The sequence below is a fragment of the Triplophysa rosa genome, linkage group LG6 (assembly GCF_024868665.1).
Source record: "Triplophysa rosa linkage group LG6, Trosa_1v2, whole genome shotgun sequence".
NCBI lineage: Eukaryota > Metazoa > Chordata > Actinopteri > Cypriniformes > Nemacheilidae > Triplophysa > Triplophysa rosa.
In genome coordinates, this window is record NC_079895.1 from 21,093,768 (window position 1) to 21,118,692 (window position 24,925).

General features: G+C 39.2%; 2 protein-coding genes across 2 annotated transcripts in view; one reads left to right on the top strand and one right to left on the bottom strand.

Annotated features, from left to right (window-relative positions):
- The window catches only part of gtf2f2b (general transcription factor IIF, polypeptide 2b), a 119,332-nt gene extending 95,323 nt beyond the window's left edge, over nt 1-24,009 (top strand). Inside the window, exons 11-14 of the mRNA XM_057335467.1 lie at nt 22,128-22,209; nt 22,286-22,385; nt 22,467-22,610; nt 23,536-24,009. Coding sequence (XP_057191450.1) covers nt 22,128-22,209; nt 22,286-22,385; nt 22,467-22,610; nt 23,536-23,670 — 461 coding nt within the window. The 3' untranslated portion in view covers nt 23,671-24,009. The remainder of the gene's footprint in view (nt 1-22,127; nt 22,210-22,285; nt 22,386-22,466; nt 22,611-23,535) is intronic.
- Nucleotides 8,767-10,856, bottom strand: kctd4 (potassium channel tetramerization domain containing 4). Its single transcript, XM_057335464.1, has one exon. The coding sequence runs from the start codon at nt 10,213-10,215 to the stop codon at nt 9,340-9,342; it is 876 nt and encodes a 291-aa protein (XP_057191447.1). The 5' UTR covers nt 10,216-10,856; the 3' UTR covers nt 8,767-9,339.
- Nucleotides 24,010-24,925: the final 916 nt, after the last annotated feature.

Sequence of the window (24,925 nt, forward strand, 5' to 3'; positions counted from 1 at the left end):
AGTGCAGTTACATGACTTTTTGGAGGAATTTTTCTGCAAATGCATTTCCATCTCCCATTATTCGCATGAACCCTTTTTCGTAAAAAAAGAAAAACCACCTCAAGCGAGCGTAAAAACGTTTTTGCGAATTAAGGGTGTTTATTTTTAAATTTGGCGTTTCCATCACTCGTTCCTGATGCGAAACTTAAAAATACACGATACACGATAGCACAGAGCTCATTATATGCGCCGATCATACATGCAAATCCGCTGAGAAAACAAAACGTATCTGACCTGTTTAAAGGGGTAATATGGCCCGAATACGTGTTTTTCTGTGTCTTTGGTGCGTTATAAGTTGCCCATGCATGTATTAGACACGTAAAATTGAAAAAATTAAAGTGTCGGAACAAAAGATGCATTCTATATAAAGGAGAATGCTCACCCAGACCTGCGTGAAACGCCTCGTGTAACCACACCCCCACAAATCTACGTCAGTTCGTGGTATGATTTGACTAAAACCGCCCAAATGTATACACAAGTAAGGTGTGCATACCTGTCAGTACAATTGCTTTGGAACCTGATGTTCCAAATATGGTAAGAGGTGTTACATTTCCGTCACACGCTTGCAGCTTTCGACCAGTCACTACGCACTGGTTAACTGGCCAATCATAGCACGCCTCGCTTTTCAGAGCGATGAGCTTTGTAAAAAAATCTACGTTTTCAGAGAGGCGGGGCAAAGAGGAGATACAAACATGCACAGTATGTGGAAAACACAGCGATTTGGAACCTTAAAGGTGCAGTTTGTAACAATTTTGCAGTAAAATACCAAAAAACCACTAGGCCATTGTTATACAGGTGCTGGTCATATAATTAGAATATCATCAAAAAGTTGATTTATTTCACTAATTCCATTCAAAAGGTGAAACTTGTATATTATATTCATTCATTACACACAGACTGATATATTTCAAATGTTTATTTCTTTTAATTTGATGATTATAACTGACAACTAATGAAAATCCCAAATTCAGTATCTCAGAAAATTAGAATATTACTTAAGACCAATACAAAGAAAGGATTTTTAGAAATCTTGGCCAACTGAAAAGTATGATCATGAAAAGTATGAGCATGTACAGCACTCAATACTTAGTTGGGGCTCCTTTTGCCTGAAGTACTGCAGCAATGCGGCGTGGCATGGAGTGGATCAGTCTGTGGCACTGCTCAAGTGTTATGAGAGCCCAGGTTGCTCTGATAGTGGCCTTCAGCTCTTCTGCACTGTTGGGTTTGGCATATCGCATCTTCCTCTTCACAATACCCCATAGATTTTCTATGGGGTTAAGGTCAGGCGAGTTTGCTTGGCCAATTAAGAACAGGGATACCATGGTCCTTAAACCAGGTACTGGTAGCTTTGGCACTGTGTGCAGGTGCCAAGTCCTGTTGGAAAATGAAATCTGCATCTCCATAAAGTTGGTCAGCAGCAGGAAGCATGAAGTGCTCTAAAACTTCCTGGTATACGGCTGCGTTGACCTTGGACCTCAGAAAACACAGTGGACCAACACCAGCAGATGACATGGCACCCCAAACCATCACTGACTGTGGAAACTTTACACTGGACCTCAAGCAACGTGGATTCTGTGCCTCTCCTCTCTTCCTCCAGACTCTGGGACCCTGATTTCCAAAGGAAATGCAAAATTTACTTTCATCAGAGAACATAACTTTGGACCACTCAGCAGCAGTCCAGTCCTTTTTGTCTTTAGCCCAGGCGAGACGCTTCTGATGCTTCCTGCTGCTGACCAACTTTATGGAGATGCAGATTTCATTTTCCAACAGGACTTGGCACCTGCACACAGTGCCAAAGCTACCAGTACCTGGTTTAAGGACCATGGTATCCCTGTTCTTAATTGGCCAGCAAACTCGCCTGACCTTAACCCCATAGAAAATCTATGGGGTATTGTGAAGAGGAAGATGCGATATGCCAGACCCAACAATGCAGAAGAGCTGAAGGCCACTATCAGAGCAACCTGGGCTCTCATAACACCTGAGCAGTGCCACAGACTGATCGACTCCATGCCACGCCGCATTGCTGCAGTAATTCAGGCAAAAGGAGCCCCAACTAAGTATTGAGTGCTGTACATGCTCATACTTTTCATGTTCATACTTTTCAGTTGGCCAAGATTTCTAAAAATCCTTTCTTTGTATTGGTCTTAAGTAATATTCTAATTTTCTGAGATACTGAATTTGGGATTTTCATTAGTTGTCAGTTATAATCATCAAATTAAAAGAAATACACATTTGAAATATAACAGTCTGTGTGTAATGAATGAATATAATATACAAGTTTCACTTTTTGAATGGAATTAGTGAAATAAATCAACTTTTTGATGATATTCTAATTATATGACCAGCACCTGTATATTTTGTTTAGCTGAGTACTTACAATATCTCAAATGCTTCCAACTACTTGTAAATCGTGAGAAAATTGCCATTCTAAACAGTGACACAGGGCTGTGCAGTCGCATGTCAATGGCGTCATATCCGCGTTACCCTTTGTGACCGCCTTTACTGACATAGAAACCGCATGACAACAGTGCCGTGGACAAAATGCGGAAGTAGTGTCTTGCGTCTAGCATGCCACTAGCTTGTTTCGAGCAGTCACTTATTTATGGACCACAATTATACGCAACATTTTTAAAACTTTATTATTTTACCTCATCCGCTAACATGGTCTCTCGTTCCCATCTGATTTATGGCCATCAGCGGTGGAGTTGAAGACAACAGATCCCATCATTCCACGCTCCTTCACAGCGTCATCAAGCTATGCCATTGTTGTTGTTTTGATCGTGCGCCCTCTAGCGGTGGTTTTTACAAACTGTAGCTTTAAATCGTGTATACACATTGCATTACATCTAAAATAAATGATAATATTCGTTTTAGTCGTGTCATATGACCCCTTGAAAGTCTACACAGAATGTTGAATGTTAAAACTCTATGATAGAGATCGCTGGTTACTCCCGTAACTGTGGTTCTATGAATGGTGGAAGACCGCCAGAGACGGTCAGTGCATGGTGGAAGAATTGCGTCTCGCGCATACATCGAGAATCCCGTATTAATTCAATCACACGTGACCTTGACCGATGACGCTTCGGAAACTATATCAACCCCCGACTACGTCATGGTCAGTCTCGAAGTCATTCTCAATCCGAGTGACCAGAGACAGTCAGTACATGGTGGAAGACGAATACAACCAAGTCACGAGGATACCGCAGCATGAACGTCAACAGGCAAGACTGCAGAGCCAATGAGGGAACAGAAACCACACTAAGTCTATAAAACCTTGTGAATGTGCAAGTAGCTGCTGCACATATTTCTGATAGTGGCACACCACGCAATGCCGCCCAACACGTGGCCACTGCCCGAGTTGAATGACACCTAACAGGTGCAGGCACCGTATAGCCTGCTGAACAATATGCCTCAATTATAGTGTCAACTACCCAATGTGCGAGCCTCTGCGTCGATAAGGGTGCGCCCTGCCTGCCAGGGCCAAAACAGATGAACAACGCACGAACTGGACACAGGGCCTCTTGGAATGTCTCGTTCTCCTGCCCAAATGCTGCTAAATGAATAGGCTGATTTGCGAACTGCGTCGACAACACTTTGGGCAGGAAAGCTGGGTTTGGCCAGAGCACGACCGGACTGCCCTCTGGCCCCCATCTGAGACATTGTGGACTCGTTGACAATGCAACTCGCCAACTCTTCTGGTTGACGTTATTGCCAAAAGAAAGGCAGTCTTCATAGAAAGACTCCTAATGTCTGCTTGCCCCAATGGTTCATAGGGGACTGAACAGAGACTATCCAACACCACTCGTAAGTTCCACTGGGTACACGTTACCCTTGCTGGAGGTTTAAGACGCATAGCCCCTTTAAGATAGGCAACCACTAACCTATCTGCGCCCACTGACACCTTCCCCATAGGATCCTGATGGGCTGACACTGGAGAGCGACCGGAATCCAATAAATTCTGCAGAAAATCCAGTATCATGCTAACAGGACAATCCACCAGACTAATAGCCTGCTTCTCACACCAAGAAACGAATAGGTTGGGTGTGTGTAGGGTGAGATGTTGGTCTGGACCAAGGTCGGAGTGCCTCTAATCGTGACGACGGCCCAGGTCTAGCATCTCGCTGTGGAGGCCTGTAGACCTGCTCCTGTCTACATTGTTGTGGCGCAGCCTGGTGAAAAATCATCCGATACTCAGCCAGGGCAGGGTAACTCACAGTACGTCCTATATGCTGTGAACTGGACTCTGGATGCTGTGAACAAGCCCTTCTCTTGAGGGCTTCCTGAGAAGCTGGGCCGAAAACCTGGCCAGGCACTGAGGGTAACCGACGGAGACTGTTGCGACATGCCTCTGGCAGCTTAGACTGAGCCAGCCACACCTGACATTTAGTCTGTGTTATTAGACCGAGAGCCTTCCCACTGGAGAAGGCAACTGACCCCAGAGCCTGCAGAGAAGCATCAAGCAACTCAAGAGAAGTATTGTCTGATACTGTTGTGGCCATTGTAGAATGGAGTGCGAGCAACAAATGAGCCATTGAGTTCCCCACACGAGTCAATCCTGACATCTAGTAGTTCTCTACTAGAACCCTCAGCTGCTGGCCTAGACCCAGGCAATGAGGGAACGGGCCACATGTCGCCATTCCCCCATGCACATTGCTAATAGCAGAAGGAAATGATTTGGTCAACAAAGCCTGAATACCCTGTACAGCATTAGATAACTCCGCCACCTGATAGATACCTGGGATAGAGATGTAGCAGGAATGCGTCTCTTCCTCGGGGGTCCTATAGTCTTGTTAGTTGGACACTTGCTACCAGCCTGAACCTTGGGCCTGGCTGGTGCAGAAAGAAAAAAATAAACCTCTGGTTTGGGTCAAAGGAACTGAATCCCAGCAAGGGAGTGCTGTTACGTAGTTAACACTTCAACTGCACACAATAAGCAATGCCCTGTTACTAGTGGGCACGAAAAAAAACATCCAATGTAAATAAAGAATCCTGGTTAACCAATGAGTTCCAATGAAATACTCACCATTTCGAATAATCCAATATATCCAATATAAATTGCAAACGCAACTCGATGCCGTTAATATGCAGTTTAAATGCTCGAAACACAGCTATTGCGGGAGCTATGCACGCTCGAACGAGATCATCTGCAAGAATGACAAAGAGACCGACCGTGACATAGTCGGGGGTTGATATAGCTTCCGACGCGTCATCGGTCAAGGTCACGTGTGACTGAATTAATACGGGATTCTCGATGTATGCGTGAGACGTGATTCTTCCACCATGTACTGACCGTCTCTGGCGGTCTGGAACAATTAAATAGAACAGACATTGCAGCCTTGATGAATAAAGACAAACGCCAGTGTCACTCACCATTGTAAATAACAAGCTTCAAATTTTTTGGAGGATCTATTGACAGAAATGCAATATAATATACATAACTATGTCTTCAGAGGTGCATAAAGGGCTTCCTCAATGAAGCGTTATGTTTTTATTACCTTAGAATGAGCTATTTCTATCTACATCATTTCTATCCTATCAAGGGTCCCCTTGCATATAATTCGCCATGTTCTGTCAGCCATTGTAATGTTTCGAACGGGAGGGGGAGGGGTGGAGTGAGTGGTTGGTTGCAATTCGCAACCTTGCCGCTAGATTTCACTGACTGGACCTTTAAGGAACAGACATTTAAGTAATGACACAAGGCTGATTAAACGGGCATTTTATGGGTTTTTGGCATCTCTGTTCTTTTAATATTGGCATTTAAAAACCATTTATTAAATTACATTGTTTCATAGTAATGTTTTATCACATTGTTTTAATCACATTAAATATACTTACAGTGTTACGTGGCTATTCTTTTTAATTTACTGTTGCACACATTGATTTTAATATGTGATCACGTTGAAGGTCGCTCGAAAGCAGTGCTGAATGTAATAATTGCAGCCTGACTGAAATTCACACAAAGCTTAGTGTGGAATTGCAATCATGTTTTGCGCTTTTGTTCATTTATGAATATTTTTTTTACAGTCGCCTGCTTAGTGCTTACAAGCCCCAGGTATTGATTAAGTGGTTGCTAAGCAACAGGTTAGCCACAGAAGTTGGCCATGAATAGAGGCTCTACTTGTACAGTTAAAAGCTTTTTTCTGGAGGTGGAAGACTGCCAGTGTCTTTTTCTCAGCAAGTTATGAATTGAATTAGTTCAGAGTACAAAGAGCTCTCTATCGGCTAATGCAAGACATAAACCTTTTTCTTTGGTACTACATAGTATTAGTTGAGGTGTTTGATGCACAAAGGTCATATGCTATTAGGTGATCACATAGCAGAAGATGTTTATTTGTTAGGTGTCATATAGGCCAAAATCCCATAACGAAGACGTTAACGTCCCCTCTGTGTAAGTGCATTACAAAGTAATCTTTCACTGCACAACACATATATTTGTGTTTTGCTCTAAATGCTTTATGACAGCTGGTAGGAAGAGGGCAAAACCTGTATGTCCAATGGACCTAGGTTTAATACTGTATATGTGATTCATCAGATAAAATGTGTCCTTGACTTTAAGTTCACTGATTTATATTGCACAGACTTGGTACAGGACTGTATTTGCGGAGTTTGGTTAATCAGGAGTCAATAGAAAATTGAATCTTTTACTTCCTTTTTAATGTTCTTTATATAACACTTTATTCTGAGAAAAGGAGTGGTCTGTAAAAGCTTTTCAGAGAATTGCCTGTTCTCTTGTAAAATGTCACAATGTAGGTACCTGGTGCCTTGATGTGTGGAGAAGTTGTTGAGATTTTGATGAGCTGTTTTTTTGCTTGTTAACTGCACAAAGTCCTTCACAGTGATGGGTTAAAGAGCCAGCTTGATTTGATTGACTTGAGCCTTTAAAGCCTTTCTCCAGGCTAAAGCCAGACCCAAAGATATGGCCACTTTCATTAGGCTTCAATGAAGTCGTGAAAGATGTTTTCTTTCCACACATTTTACTGTAGTGCAGATTTTAATCTATGGCTCTAAATAGACATTTCAGCTTGCAGAAAAAAACGTCGCCTTTCAGCTTGCACAAAAGTGTCATGTGACCATGGTAATAACGGATGAATGTTGGGGGTAGAAATGGTAGTTGATACATTTTTTTTTAATTGCATATGTCTAGAAATGTAAACCTACATTAAGCTTGTAAACGGCATTATATACCAGGAGTTCGATCAGAGGTGATTGAAGGCGATACATGGTTATAATTGTAATGGAGATGACAAATGTTTCTATTTTTAAATCAGTTTTTGTCATATTAGCAATAATTGATGATTTATAGATACATCTTTAGTAGTAAGAAGAATAGTAATCAAAATTGTTCTTATGTTTTTTAACATGGACAAAGATTAGGCTACAAATATATCAAATATGTTGATGTCTGGACATACAGTTTTTCCTAATGAAATCTATGGCATTTGCTTAAATCTAGTTTCTCAACATTTGAAGCTTTTTTCATCTCTGTCTAAAACTCTGCTTTGCTATTGTGCTTTCGTTTTACAGATGGCCTTGACAATTGTCCCTTTTTACATTGTTCTAACATAGCACAGTGCCTCTATTCAAGCTCACACTTTGAAAAAGTAACCAGCTAGGAATTTCATTATTTCCTCTCGCGTCTTTCGGTCTGCGGCTGAGAAATTGGTCTCTTAAGGGCATGCAAGTACTTGTAGCCGTGTTAGCCTGACCATTCATTTTGATCTGAATGAGAAGGAGCCATTAGTTATGCCTCCTTGGCAGCACGTGATGACAATCTTTGGCTTCTTTGTGATATGTAGGAGTCTCATTTGCCATGGCAACAACTGAACAAGATACTTATGCATGAATATTTTAGCCATTTAATGGCTTTCTTTCATTTGAAATAAATGCTCCCCCTTACCATCACCCACCTGCAAGGTTTCCAGCCCCCTGCTGGCATTAGTTTAGAAACACATGAGTCAAAGATGACAGCTAATAAGCCCCGTCGTGTCTCATCAAACATTAATGACTGATATCTGCAATTAAAAGAGACTCTAGTTTGATGTCCTTATATCAAACAGTAGAGATTGAAGATGGTTCAATTTCCCTATGTCAGAAATGTGCTTCTGACTCATTTTAGTGGAAGAAAGGATGAGAGCGCATGACAGATTCAATGAAAACAGATGGATACTAGTGTGTGGAGATGTCGGCTAATCCAAAGTGAGTGTAACCATATGTCTGCCTTTGCCTCGCTTCGACACGGGCGATTTAGAACTGTAACTCAAGTTAGCTGTGTGCCAAACAGAGCTGTTTTTCAAAATTACTCTGCTATGTTGACTGCGCTCTGAATGTTACATGATTCGCAGGGTGATTGATTCTAAACTCAATATTTTCACACATTTATTTATTAGCCTCTGACTAATGTTACTGTATTTAACATTCAATACTCTCATCTGTCTCAGATTGACTATTTTTACTGTGCATTCTTTCAGTGTTTACAGAACAGTTGTGTCATATGATGTGTTTGAGAGGCAGTTCACACATACTGAAACATCTGTGATAGATGTATGTATGCCATGTGCTCTAAAATTGTCCTCTTAGCTCATACACTTAGAATAGAATAGAATTTGAATCAATGCTGGAGGAAATTTCACAGCTATTAAACAAAGCTTTTTAGGTCACATAATATTGGAAACTTTTAATTTAGGACATTGTTGATATTGTTGAATGTTGAAGCTACTGCAAATATGAAAAAATGAAGCTATATTTATACAACCCACTGCAATTTGTCAAGTTACATTTCGATAAGATTGTTCATACTTCACTGAGAAAGTCCTATACAGTGTTGCAGTGCAAACTATTAATGAACATAAACATTTAAACAGTTCAGTCAAATTATATTTCCGCTTTATTTTGGAAAACATTCACAGACTTCAGATTACAACCTGTTGTTCACTATAATTTTTCACATTACCAGAAATCACAAAATTTGCACACAGATGTAATGATCATTGCACTTGCATTGCAACCTTTTGACTCCAGAGTACTCTGCGATTCAAATGTATCTCATCGTGTACAGTACAGTACGCACTCTCCCTCTAAAAGCAACATGTAAACAGAAGAAAACTGCATACAGTATACAAAACAAAAACAAATCCACAGTACATATAATCTCTCTTGTCTATCAAGGCTGTTAGTAGGAGTGTGTAATGCAGAAGCAGAGTGGAATATTCCAGAACAGGATTTCGGTTGGGGACGCTGGTGTTCGTTCATGAGATGGGTTTACAGCAGGTCATGTGGTTAGAGGTGACAGTTCTGGTTGGGTCACTTGACAAAATGCAGAGCCTCGCACTGAACCACTGATCCGCGGCTGCTGTCTAGGCTGGTAAGCAGACGAAAGCCTCCTTTCAGAGCTAGCATCACCGTCTCCAGCTTCAGACACTCTAGTGTACACAAAAACGTGCTGTCCTGCTTCAGCACAAGCCGAGAACCCTGCTCTGATTTGATGAAATGCCGAAACTGGATGATGTTGGACGACACCTCGAACTCTTCCGGAAAGCCATCTAGTCGGCTCTTGGAGATCTGCACCAGACGGCTCTTCACCTTCTCGATAAACCCGTTGTCACTGCAGTAGACCCTCAGACCATGGGAGCGCTCGTGGCTGTCTGTCACCTCCAGAAAGGCAGGCTCACGTTGCGCGGCCTGCTTTTGCTCCCATTCCTGCAGGGCTTGGGCCAGTTCGCTCAGCCGGTAGAAGTCAGCCTCGCGTCTGAGCAGCTCCGCTTCCTTGAAGTCGTCGGGTAGTAGCAGCTCACCCATGCGCAAGAAGTTCAAAACGTGCCGGAAGATGGGGCCGTCACGGTCGATAAAGGTATTGCCCATGGAATCCACGTGCACCACGGGTTTCTTCCCGCTGACCATCTCCTCCAGCAGAGAGCCGGGGTGCTTGACCAGGGTGTGCCGCTGTGCTGCATACAGGTATCCCCCCACGTTGATGGTGATGGTGCCTGAAGAAGGTTTCTTAAAGCTCTTGCTGGGCTGCAGCAAGTCAGGGTTGATCTGTCTCAGCTCGCTCTCCATCCTTCTGAGATTCCATTCCATGCCGTTCCTCACACCCAGCCTGGCGGAGTGTGTGGGGAGCGTGTGTGCGAGCGGGCGGGCGGGGTAACAAATAGGAGTGCAGCTGAGCGGCGCTGGCATGGAGCACAGGAGCTGTGTGCGTTGCCAGCAGTGTCTGAGCCTTTCACAGCCACACAAACACGAGAGTATGGGCGCGTGTGTGTGCACTCATACGCTCTCAGTAGGAGGAGGGGTGTTAAGGGTGGGCTCTACTGCGTCAATGGTGCGAGCTCGGGAAAGAGAGCGCGTTGTTCGCTGCCCTCCACTCCAAAGACTGAATTTAATCACCTTTCCACTTCAGCGCCTTCTCTGACTCTGGCTCAGCAATTAGCGGCACTGTCCTCTGATGAAAGGGCTCCACTGTTGGGTGGCGGCACGTGAACTCACAGAGAGGGCCTGTCATGTTAAGTCGTTGCTTTGGAGATCCATCTGTGTGATGTGCCGACGATTGGCAGCTTTTACGCCAAACGAGAGCCATATCCAGTACTGTGTGTAGGTGTAGTTATGTAAATTATTTGTTGCTCTTCATTTCAAAAGAGATGCATTGAAGCCTTCTCGCTTTCTTTGAGAGGTACTTGTTTCTGTTCTTGGAAGAAGAGACCCAGGGTTCAGTGGTAGAGCCAGAAAGTAGTAAGAATACTGTATGTCTTTACCTAAAGTTATTCGGAATGAGCCTGCAGTTGGCGTAAAGCCAACTTTAAATCACGTATGGTGCTTGACCACATAAACCCAGGGATGAGAAAACGAAGTTGATATCATTTAGAGTCCCTTTTAAGGAAAGTCACTGCACTTGGCTGCCATATTTGCAACATGTCTGAGAAGAAAATGTCAGTCATACAAGACCAAGCCCTCTCTTTATCTTTTAAATTCACAATGAGATAACTTCAATGATATCATGTATTTGTATACCTATATTTATTATATTTTCTTTCCAAATCTACAACTTTCTTTATATCAATGTAAAGCTGAATTAAAATGTATTTGAATTGAACAACATTTCTGACCAGTAAGTAAAGCTGATGTGTAGCTGTAAACAACATTTTTTTGGTTAACAATTAACAAAAAACAATCCCACAAAAAATCTGTGTTCAAAACTATCTCTGTATCTTCATCTGATTTGCAAAGGTAAGCTTATAATACTTATTTATAAGTTGAGCTGTACGATTAATGTCAGTTTGACTTCAGTTGACTTCAACCCAAGGAAATGTAGGTATGTAAAGTAACATGCAATTGCGGCTTTGAGCTCTAATTGTGTTTGAAAAACACACTTTTTCCCAGGTTGCTCCAACTTATGATCCAGTGCAAAAGTCAGGAATTACTTAAACAACACTGTACAGAGCATTGGTAATTTTGTGGAAGGCTTTTTTGCTAAAGTGGTCCTCTTGAGCATTGCATGTTCCCCTTTTAAATATCTGTAACTTTAACATGGCCTGTGTCTAAAAGACTTGCCCTTAAACAGTACCAGAATCACGATCTCTTTGAGTGATGTCACAATTGTAAGACAGCTTGTCAATCATTTTTGAATGATGTCATGTTAAATTTGCATCTCACTAGAAGATGACCCATCTGAGTCAATAATCACACTCTGTGTGTGGGCATCAGCAACAGGAATAGGGTGGAGGTTTTGTCATTTTAGTGCTGGGGTTGACTTTACACAATTGTCAGGCTTTCAAAAATATTTCCACTTTTTATGATTAATTAGAAATCATCACTAGAGTATTCTAAATACAAATGTACTATTTGATGTCATCTCCCACACATGGTTAACATATTTCTGCAGCTCATCCAGTAAAAGGCAAAATAATTTGTAATAATAATAAACTTCTGATAAACATCTGTTGATGTCCAGCTGTAATTTACAGACCTATATATTTAATTTACATTTACATTTATGCATTTGGCAGACGCTTTTATCCAATACATTTTTTTGTACACATTTTTTTTCAAAACAGCTTTACATACATTGTAATAAAAAAATAAGAATAATAGTATATGAATAAATAAAATGCATGGTATTATTGCAAGTTTTTCTCTATGCAATGTACATTGATGAAACTTTGCTGAAAAAAAATACTATGTATATGTAACAGGTCGGGATGCTATAACGAACAAGATGAGCTTTAAAGAACTGAACATCTCAGAATCAAGTAAAATTGTTAAAGCCAACTCGCATATAATAATTGAACTAAAACTAATTATTATTCATGGGTTAAGCCTTCACCATATCGTGACGACAAACACGTCCCTCACCCCTTCAAAATACTCTCCTGTGCCAATGTCCCCATCACTTTTTAAAACAATGTGACGCCCATGCACATCTCCATCTAATTACATATTCAGCGACAGTTCACTATTATCATATATGACTGATTCCAGCTGTTATAAAGCATGGCTCGGTCATGATTTTAATCATCATGTGATTACTAGGTTTATTCAACCCCATTTGAATTGCAAACTGGGTTTAACTATGCCAGAGAAAATAGTGGGTGGCTGACCTGCTTTTCCTCATCTCTCTTTTTATTTTAATTAGTTCACTTGTTTGTGCAACTTAAAGAGGACTGTATTGATGTTTTCTATTGGTGGAGGATTTATAAGCAAATGTAGATCAGATCACATGGATGAGAGATGTTCTTAAACTCCACCGAAAAATGTGATGTTTTGACAAATGTAGTGTGTGGAGGATACCAATCCTCCATTAATAGCCAACAGAGATAGAGTGGGGAGAAATTGTGCCACAGATATTATTTAAAAAGCCTGTGAGGCATATGATTAGGAGTCTTATTATTTTACTGTCATATCTTTGAGTGTCCCAAAATATCTCGGTCTACTCCCTCCGAGTCCTTCATAAAAGATTCTAAGCGTTATTGTGCTTTGGCAAATCTGCCTAGCATTATGGCACTTTCAATTTTCAGAGATGACAAACCCGATGCTGATACTCTGTTACAAGAAGTGTGTCAAAGTGATATCATGTATAATAAAATAAAATAATTGTAGAAATTACTACATTACCACAATACAGTAAGTGTTATTAAACAGAAAGCTGATTTACAGCGTGCAATGTGAGGTGCATTGTAGATCAAAATCAACAGAGACTGAAATGAGTGATGAGCTTAAGAGACCTTGAGGCTTTGGAAAAAAACTCAAGATTTGTTGCTACTGTATAAAGAGACATCTGGAGATTTGACGCTTTGCCTGCAGGTGGGTGTGTGAGAGTGGAGTTTGTGGAGAGGCTGTGTCCTGATGAGGGCTGAGGATGTTATTGCTCTCTTTCTCTGCATCCGTGAAAGTCAAACTGGTGGGCTCTTGTGAGGGGGTGGAAGACTGACCCCTTGTAACCTCTCTATCATCTCAGCAGCGGATTTGCAGCCCACTACCAGTTTGAGCAACTCACACCACCCCCAAATTCATTCAGAGCCCATTTGAATGCATCGCCTGTTGATTTAAATATTATTCTCTCAAAATACTTATGTAATGTTACTTGGCCGTAAGATGCGCGGGTCATGTGATGTTTAGGGAGGGATCACACAGGGGAGATGTGAACCCTGAGGTCCTGAATTGCCCTGACCCCTCTTCATAGCCCGTAGGTAATTGCGAGCAAAATTTATGCTTTTGTGTGAGTTGTGAAACACAAGTGGGCGTTTTTATGGAGTTACTCCAACAAGTGCTCCAGCACTCATCTGGCAATAATTGCCGGTAATTGTGCGCATTAGTGGTTCTCTGATGGATTTTGTGAGTGAAATATTTCTGCCCTTTTAAGAGGCCTTTGGGACAATAACCACAGGGTATTACAGGCATTGCTGTACAGTCAATACAATCAATAGAAGCGAGCTTGAGCCATTAGGCTGCCTTCACATTGTTTCAACAAATGGAAGCAGGCAGACAGCGGATCTGCCTTGAGCTGCGGAGAGGCTCATTTGGGTTTTGATTAAAATCATTATTCATTGTCTGTTGACCAGACTAATGTTCATGCGAAAGTCAAACACTTCAGAAAAGCGGCTTAAAAACCCTGCTGCTGAATCACAAAAATTCAAATTTGAGTTGAATTTGAAAAGAGGGGTTTTGTGCCAATTCTCCATTAGAAAGTCCTTGCTTTTGAAGTACCTTATGTTAATGCTCAGTGCCAAGTGGACCCATTAGTTGTTCTGTTGGACCTCACACAATGCCCCCCAAAAAATTGCTTTTCCTTTGTACTATATGATATGTTATTCATGATGTGCTGGTGCGTGAACGTGGCTGTCCCTCTTCTGATAAAATTCGAAGGGGACTGTGTCTGTCAAGCTCCGAAATGACTAAAAGCACCATAGACATTCTAAACGTCATTCATATGACTCATGCTATTATCAGTTCTGCAGCCGTAAGATTCACTGAAATTGTCCTTTCACTTTAGCTCTCAATGATATGGTGGCAGCAGTCGTGCTACATCGGTGAGACGGATCAATGGCATTTGGCATTAATGCACCATATTTATAGTGAAGGGAAAGATCAGTAAAAGACAAAAAAAAGCTTTACTAGTAAAGCTAGTTTATGCGTAATATAGAGCATAAATCAAATGGACCACTTTAATGTTTGTCTTTCATTAGTTTGATAGAAGGCTCACTTTCATTATACAGAAAAAAACAGCTTTTTAGTCAACATGAATCTTCCTCACTCGGTAGAGCATTGCGCTAGCGACGTAAAGGTCGTCGGTTTGATCCCAGGAAATACACATACTGATAAAAGACATGTATACACTAGATGCACTGTAAGTCGCTTTCGATAAAGGTAGCTGCGTTTTCATTTCAAAATGCGCAAATTGAAATAGTGCATTGAAAATACGCCCAATGGAAGCATGTCAATATCGCAAAAATTCCCATATATCACAAAAGTTATCTCGCTCACATGAGGTGTTATTTTCAGGCAATACGATAAAGGAATATTTTGCAAAAATGCAATGGAAACACTTTTGTCACATTTACAAGTCACGTGGCGTAGGATAGTCACATGACCATTCGCGGTGTGTTTGGACAGAACATTTGGAAAGATAGGATTTAAGGAATTCACATTAAGTAATATCTTCGATGATGGCCCAAATGCAAATCAAATGAGTGCTGTATGAAGCTTTTTTAGGAACACTGAGTTAATATAAAATTATATAAAGGAATATAGACATTTCTCTAGTAGGTGAACGCTGTCATTCCGCTATAATCTTTTAATCGACATTTAGAAAATATCACTTAATTTTTCATAAATCTGTAATGGAAACCTGGCCTAGCAGGACTCAACAATAAGGACTGGCCCCTGGGCCAGTTGACAGATCTGTCACTTGTAATTGGCTTGTTATTAAGCCTTGCCTATTTAAATATTGTCAAGAAGACACAAAAGAGAACTTGATTCAGTTCTCACGGGCTGTTTGAGATATGCACACAGCCAGAAAGCTGCATCTCAGGCCACGTTTACATGATGAAAAACGGGAAAGTTTTTCCTTTGCGTTTTTGAAAAGTTTCACGTACACATGACAGCGTTATCAAAACTGTCTGCATTTACACGGATCCAGGAAAACGGGTAAAAACGCTGTAGTATGCACGCCAGGCCATTGGATGGCGATGTTGTTGTGTAAAGAAACAGGACGTGACTTGGCACATGCACAGTCATAAGGCAAAAGTGCCTTTTAATACCGTTGGTCGACGTATGTGTGTTTAAAGTCTGGCGAATGTAAATAGTGTGTCTCCGCTGGTATTATTGGTGCAGCAAATCCACTTTTTGCTGGGGAAACGTAATACATAGGCGAGCATCGAGAGCTCACAGTACGGGAAGCCGCCATATTGTTTTGGCTATACTCGCGCGACCGAGCGCGTAATACGCATACGCATGCGCGTGACGTCATCGTTTTCATAGTTTTTTTTTAAATTTATTTAAAAAATTGTTTTTTATAAATAATAACTCTTTATTAGAACATAGCCTGTTTTTTTTTCTTAACAATTACAAACAAAAAGGCATACGTAACAATTTTACATATAGGCTACATATATCTATCTTCAGGTTGAGCTTACATCATACTTATTAAACAAGAACAGCTTATACACGCAAATAAATAAATAAATAAAATAAACATACAGAAATAATAAAAAATAATATAAGAAAGACAATAAAAAATCTTAACAGAGGCTCTCTCAAATTAAGTTAAATTCTTCTAAAAGTGAAATCACAGAAAGGGCTTTAGTATTTTTAATCCATTTTAATGTTTTATACAGTATATCTGTTTGACTTCAATTAACTATTGCGTAAAGTTGTGTTTTGATTTATAATACCTACATTTATGAATAAAATATTTTGCCAGACAAATTAAAAAATGAGTAATCAAAACCAAATATTTGTTCTCAGCGTGAAACCAAAACTTAACCATCATCACATCAATGGGTGGGACCAAAATCTCCCTGGATTGCAACCATTTTTGAACATCTCTCCAAAAAGGCGTTTTCAGAAATAGGGACTGGCTGCAGCCGATGGGGCGAGTGGAGCTCCACTCAAAAGCGGAAATACGTCACCGTCACTCGAAGCCCGAGCGGATATACGTCACCTAATTCTGACCTCAACCCAGAAGTAATTTATGAAACGGCGCTCTTTTAATGTCAATAAATACTTGTAATGTTTTAATGCTACAAAATTATTGTTTAAAGGAGTCATATTGCACGACTAAAATGAATATTATTGTTTGTTTTAGATGTAACGCAATGTGTATACACCATTTAAAGTTTAAAAACGTTGTATTTTCCACATACCGTGCATGTTTGTATCTCCTCTTTGCCCCGCCTCTCTGAAACGCGCTGATTTTTTACAAAGCTCATCGTTCTGAAAAGCGAGGTATGCTATGATTGGCCAGTTCACCAGTGCGTAGTGATTGGTCAAATACTGCAAGCATTTCACGGAAATGTAACGCCTCTTACCATATTCGGAACATCAGGTTCCAAAGCAATTGTACTGACAGACGATACAATGAGATTTACAATTACGCCCACCTTAACTACGTGTAGATTTGGGCGGTCTTAAGTCAAATCATGTTACGAAGTTATGTAGATTCGCTGGGGTGTGGTTACACGAGGCTTTCAGGCAAGTCTGGTTGAGCATTCGCTTTTAGATAGAATGCATCTTTTGTTCCCACACTTTCATTTGTGCAATTTTACGTGTCTAATACATGCATGGGCAACTTATAACTAGGGCTGTGCAATTAATCTAAAATTGATTGTAATCGTCAATTTTGGCTTCAACAATTACAAAAACAAAATAATCGAGGTAAAACGATTATTGTGCCACATTCCATTTTGCAAGGATCCTCTCTTTTCTCGTGGTATAAATCCACAGGGCACCCCCTTCTTTTACAGTGGTTCAGCTGTGCTATTTCTTTACATTTATTTTTCAATTGAATTCACAGTTTAAAAGCAAAGTTATTTATTTTCTATGTTGTTTTAAAAGTTAATGAGTAATCGTGTTAAATAATCGGGATCTCAATATTGGCCAAAATAATCGTGATTATGTTTTTTGTCATAATCGAGCAGCCCTACTTATAACACACCAAAAACACAGAAAAACACGTACTTCCGCCATATGACCCCTTTAAATGTTATTAAATACCTTTAATTAGGGATGCACGATATTATCGGCAGATAATGGCTTATAAATTAATTATCGGCATCGGCCCGATAAAGAAAATAACGCGGATATGCCTCGCCGATAGGAAGCTGTAATTAAATCATGCTTGTGAAAAGCAGCACATTCTTACATTAACTGAGTGCGCAAACAAATCCATCTCTGCGCCCGTCAGCCGCGCACTGCCTATTTATTGATTAACGTTTTTAAATAAAATACAGAGTAAAAATAAAGTTGAATCCTGCCCATCGTCCATCGGGAGTAGACTTTGAACTTGAGCTCAAGCGTGCATTATATGCAACGCGCCGCCCTGTGACTTTCATCTCTGCACACTGCCGTTTTGTAGTCTCCATTTCAAAGACACCTATGCTCTTGTTGCTTCTTTAATTAATATTCACCAAATTCATTTTCCAAATGTTTTAAAATTATTTCGTTTATCATCATTTTAAAATGTGAAAGTTCAGCGCTCGACATTAACTCTTGTCCGGGACAAGTGAATGTTTTGTATGGGCAAGTGAGAGATAACATTACTTGCCCGACTGGACAAGTAACTTGAAAAAAAATAACAACAGTGCGACATATATGTAGAATAATAAGAATACGTGCATTAGACAGAGCTGTGTGTTTGTGTGTAGTGAGTTTGTCGTGGTGGTGCTTGTTGTGTGTGACAATAATCAATGGCGGATCGCACTGAGTCCATGTAACTACATGCGGACGCGGAATCCTGTTATTTAAATGTCATCTGGCTGTTCTGCGTGTCTGAGTGAATTAGGTGCACAGTTTAACATACAACACGAGTGATGGTCGAGTATTTTATCTGCGTCTGCACTGTATGAGGATATTATGGAAGCCCGTTTCCGCCAGGGTTGGGAATTTTTTTAGATTTTATAAGTCATTATTATGACTTAGTATCTCATAATAATGAGAAACTAAGTCGAAATTTTGACTTAGTAACTCATTATTATGAGATACTAAGTCATTATTATGAGTTACTAAGTCGAAATTTCGATTTAGTTTCTCATTATTTTGAGATACTAAGTCTAATGACTTATAAAATCTAAAAAAAATTCCCAACCCTGGCGGAAACGGGCTTCCATAGGATATGAACACATGAACTGCATCTCCAGAGTTGCTCTGAGAGTTTATTTTGCGAGCGTTCTATTGTTTGAGTGAAGCTATCTGCAAACAAGCGTCTTCCCGAAGACCCGTCAAAATAAAAGTCACGTTAAATTGAACACTCAGACAAAAAATACTGTGGTGTACTATAGTATTTGCTTTTGAAAATTTTAGTGCCCTTGTAGTGAATTGATAAACACTGTATACTATAGTAAAGTTCAAAATCACTATAGTATCTAAGAATTTTACTGCAGTTTACTATAGTATACTACAGTAATTTATGTGGACAAATATACCACTATTGTATAGTTAAAAAGGAAAAATACACAACTGAGAAATATTTAAACAAATTTAGGTAATCTAAAAATGATACTGCCCTAATTTATTCATCTGTATGTAACATTAATGTCTTTTGTCAGTTACCTGTCTATTCATGATGAACTGCACTTGCATATATTTTTTTAGTGATGACAACAGACGATTTATACTCCTACAGTTTGGCCTGTGCTACCAAACTTTAAACCTTTCTAGCACCAGTGCTATGTGCAAAAAAAGTTAACCTACAGCCTTAACACTAATAATAATTACTGCTTGCCATTGTTTTAAAGCAGTCAAGAAGAGTAGGCATATAACCAAATTCAAGAGGCCAAAGCGGACACTAGTTAAAATGCTTAGAAGCAAACTTTACCAATCTAGATCCGGAACAATTATATTGAGAATTCAAATGAAATATCATTTTTTTATCGTTGGACAAGTAATTTTTGTACTCGAACAAGTGAATGACAAGTTTACTTGTCCGAAGGACAACCACATGACAATGCTTAATGTCAAGCCCTGTGAAAAGGCACAGTCACTGAAGTGACCGGGCTATGCCCCCTTGTTTTTTTCCACGGGCTCAGTGCTGGCGCTTATTTTTTTCCCATGCAGCTTATAATTGCGACCAAAGCACCTTGGTTGAAAAAACGCTGTCCAGCGCCTGGCGCTTTTAGCTGCGTAAAAACACCCAGTGGATAGACAGCATATATCGGTATCTGCATCGGCTATCGGTTTAATTGAGGTGGAAATTATCGGCATATCGGATATCGGCAAAAATCCAATATCGTGCATCATTACCTTTAATGTTACTAAATCCAGACATTGCTTCCAGGTTTGTATTTAGAAAGTAAACATTATAATAGTTAGCAGTGAACAATAAATGAAACATCAAATAAATTAATTTTTATAAAAATGAAAAATGTGAAAACAAAAATTTTTGGAATTTTATATTTAATGCAAAATAACATACAAAACAACCACAGTAAAATGTTGAATAATTTCCACAAATTAAGTTTTAATTGTTTTGAGTAAAAAACAAACTATATTTACAAAACACATCAACTGCAAGTAACAGTAAATAACTATCAACGAACGTTCTTCTCCTTCTTCTTTCCTTTTAATGGCGGTCGCAACCAACATGTTTAGGTGTATATCGCCACCTACGGTACCGGGGTGTGTAACATCAGGGTTTTCAGTACTACGGTGGATTATATTAAAAAATCAGACTTTCTATTTTAAAGAAATTCATGCAACATCAGCTAACATTGGCGAGACATCAATATTGATCATCAAAAGTATATAAATCCATCTTGTTTATTCATCCTTTTTGCGTAATTTCACAGAAGCCATATGTGTTGTGCTTTGCACATTAAGAAGGTGTCAGTCTGCAAGTAGTGTAGGGATGCTGAGATAAAATTACCTGAGTTAAAGTTCGAACTTCGGAGAGCTCAGCGACGCCATTTTGCCCCTTCTTTATTGTTGAGTGGAGGTGACGTATTTCCTGTGCGAGAGTGGAGCTCCACTCGCCCCATCAGCTGCAGCTACACCCCTCTTGAAAGTTCCGTCTTGCAGTTTACATGGAAACCAAAAAGGCAGCGTTTTCAAAAAGTTGTACTTTGAGACCCATCTTCAAAAGTTTGCGTTTTCAGTCCCCCAAAACGACGTTTCCATTCCCCCAAAACGCCGTTTCCGTCTAAACGAACAGCCAAGACGCATAAATTGTTTTGCGTTTTCAGTTGAAAACGGTCTCGTGTAAATGGCCCATAAGACAACGTGCAAAATTTTTAATTGAGATCTCTTTCATGTCTTCTTACTCTTAAACAGACATTTAAAAACAAAATGGCCATAGAAGCGGTCCTTGTAAAAATAATCCATTATGTCTTCCGTTATGTCAAATGAATGTAAACAGTTTGGAAACAAACAAAAGTATATTAGATCCGTGCATCCCCTAAAGGGGCAGCAGCATAAAAAACATCTCTGTTTTTAATGTTCATCAAACAACAAAGGCCGAAGACAAAAAAACAATCACTGCTCCTGACCGATTAACTTTACTAAGGTTTCATCTATATATAATTTATACAGTGAAGACCATAAAGTGTTATTTTACATTATTTAATTTCTGTACCTGATAACTACTGAAACACCTGAAAAGCACTGATTATTTTTATTTGTATGTTTGCTTTGTTTATTTGTGCTAATGCACATACTTTGATTACTTGTTCTTATTTTATCAATTACTGATTAATTACTACAATATTTTAAATGTCTGGGATTTAGGCTAATAGTTTTTGTGGTATCATAATTTAATATTACATTATACTGTACGTAAAAAACAACAAAACAAATAACTAGACAATATTATCTATTTATTACTTTTCGTGGTGAGGTCAGTGAAAATGTTGGCAGAGCCAGTAAAAATTAGAATCACTTGCCCGACCTGGCGAGTAGAAAAAATCCTTAGTGTTGAGCCTTGCCCAGTGTCTGCCAAATGCATAAATGTAAATGAATACTTCAGAGTACAAAGGCTTCTGGAATGAGAAAAATGTGTATGGAGCGGGTTTTGATTTTGTCCTTCAAAAATTGATTGGATTATTGGAAGTTGAAAGCCTGGCCATTAGACAGTCAATAAAGTCTCACCTTTGTCATGAAGAGTTGTGGTTGCGATGGGAAGAGGAGGGTAATATTTTTTATAAAAGACTAGGAGGGCACATGAAGTTGAAAAAAATATGTGCACACATTTATAATAGCCCTGCAATGTTCCTAAAACTTAAAAAAAGTTTTAGATTTCATGTAGACTGTAAATTGAACCGAATAAAGTCTTGGGTAGGTTTGGAACTTCATTAGGGTGAGGAAATGATGACACAATTGCCAATTGTTAGACTAACTATTCTTGATGTTAATGTATTGGATAACTTGAATGCCTGCTGTATGCTTTCAAGATAAACTGGCACTTGAAGGCATGGTTGTGCAACGGGCTGAATGCAGACCTGCCGCCAGTGAGGGCTACATGAAATTAAAGAAGTAAGTCGGTGTTTAACCAAAACACTTGGATCCTGCATTTAATGTGAACTTCTGGAAATGAATGCTCTGTTCACAGGCTGCAGATTGAAGAATCTACCAAACCTCTTCGTTTGTCTCAGAAGCTTGAAAAGGCTATTACAACCAATTACAAACCTGTGTCCAACCACAGCCATAATGTAAGTGTGTTCTTGGTGTGAGAAAGAAATATGTCTGAATTAATGAGAGAACAAAACTCTGTAATGCTTGTTTTTATTCAGGTGGAGCATGAGAGGAAGAAGAAAGAGGAAGGCAAGCGTGCAAGAGCTGACAAGCAGAAGGTTCTGGAAATGCTGTTCTCTGCCTTTGAGAAGCACCAGTACTATAACATTAGAGACCTGGTGGACATCACAAAGCAACCGGTGGTGAGTTCAGCTGAGTACAAGCCCAGATAACCCAAGAACTACATTTCTCATTAGTCGAGTGGAAAATTTTCGGGTTTGTGTCCAGGTGGGGCGGTCGTGGTGATCATTTGCGGTTTTGCTTTGTGTGTGTGTGCGTTATATAATTAGAAAATGACCACCATGTATTTATGTTGTGTAAATGAGTGCTTATTTCACATTATAATAAGTTTTGACGTACAAGAAAGTTTTGAGAAACGAAATTGGGTAGTAGATGATGACAGAATGTTCAGTTTAGTTTAATGCTATGATTGACTGAAGGATGTCAGTTGGAGTGATTAAATGTAAAGATGTGACTGTAATTTCCACCACGAAGCTTGAAACATTTCTTAAACATTTTAAAATTATTTCATATTAAGTCACAAATAATAGTCTTAAAGGTTGCATTCCGAACACACCTGGCTGAACAATCCGTATGGGCACGTTTCTGTTTTATGGCTTAATTCAAATTGATGTTTTGCATCCATATCTTCTTGTTCATGATATTTCACATATCTACAAGTAAACTGACAAGAAAGCATAAATATTCCACATAAGCATGGTGTTGAAAGCCATGCATGGCTGATTATATTATCGTAGATAAGTGAGCTTGATGTTTCTATGAATAAGTGCCACTTACTGTAACTTCTGCCTCTGTGTCCCTTGAGGATTGCACAAATATAAATGTGATTACAGTTAGATGAGTCATAACTGTGTAGATAAAAGAAACAGAACTGAATCCAAATAGACAAGAGGGAATTGTTGTGCGGCAGTGGTCTTTTATTGTCAGAGAAAGGCTTACATAGATGACTGATTAAACTAATAAGGCAAAAGTAATTATGCCGGAATTAAATACTTTATACAACAGAGTTATGTGTATAATTATATTGATTTAGGGTTATTTTTGTAGATTTATCTGAAGGAGATTCTCAGAGAGATTGGCGTGTACAATTCCAGAGGGCCCCATAAGAGCACATGGGAACTGAAGCCAGAGTATCGCCACTATGAGGAAGGACAGGAGGATGAGGAAAAGAAGATTGAGTAATTCAGATCGGATGTTTCACTGATGTTCAAAGCTTGGTCTACGTTTATTTTATCTTTTATATTTATTTTATTTTATTTACATATTGTTTGTTTCGGTTCAACCTTTTGGTCCATGAGAACTTATTCCCAGTTAGAAAAGACATAACATACAGCATAACAGATGAAAATGGCTGTTTTGTAATATTTAGCAATATACATTAATTTTGTTTCAAAAGACAAGTGTTTGAGAAAATTTTGAAGTGAATACTATAATTTGCATGACTCTTGTGTTTGTCTTGAGTTATTAAAGACACTGGTGCAGAAGTACATGGTTAATAAAACAATGATCCTTTCAAATACGTTTTACAGTGCTACAAGTAATAAGTAAAAATTCAAATGGTGAGCAAAGATTAAAACTCTCACAGGATTAGAGTGAATCTCTTGAAATGTCAAATATGTTTACATATATATATATATATATATATATATATATATACACACGGTTATATGTTCATATAATAGATATTATGATTGTATGTATTTGACAAATCGACATACATCCAGCTTCTTGGGTTCTACTAGTGAACAGCGTCTTTTGTTGCTATTCCAAAAAGGAATCATTATTCTTCAAAATTCAAAATCTTTAGCTATTTCCAAAAATCTCTTTCATCAACACTTGACCCAGTAATACTGACACTTATGAAAAAAGAGGGGAAAAGAGTTCAATCAATTGATCTTCGATTTAATTCTGAATTTACTGTACATCCTTTTGAATTGCCATACATGACACTGGTAAATTTGTTTTAAAGTTACCCTCCTTGATTATCAATGACAGTTTGTATATTTTGTGATAGTTGTGAGAGTCTGGTTTGTCCTGAGCGAAGCTGTTCATTGTTCTCTGAAAAAAATCATCCTTGCATCTCCTTCACATTTGATTTTTCTTTATAGTAGCTACATGACCTTGTGAGATCCAGCTTTTCAGAATAAGGACAACTGAGTGACTCTTGGTCTTCTGAAAAATTTATTTCAAGTGTTTTTAACTTTTCTTTATCCAAGACTTTTTAACTAGCTAATTTGTTGATAAATATAGATAAACATTATTTGAAATCCAATTTTAAGGCAGTGCTATGTTTCCATCTTTTAAATTATTAATGGGTTGTGTTTGTAAATTTGAAGATTATAGGTAAGGGATAATGTACAGGCAGCCGGTTGTTATCGCAGAAATTAGCCCCAACAGTGTGATCAGGGCCCGACGCGAAGGGTCTTGTATCACCTTT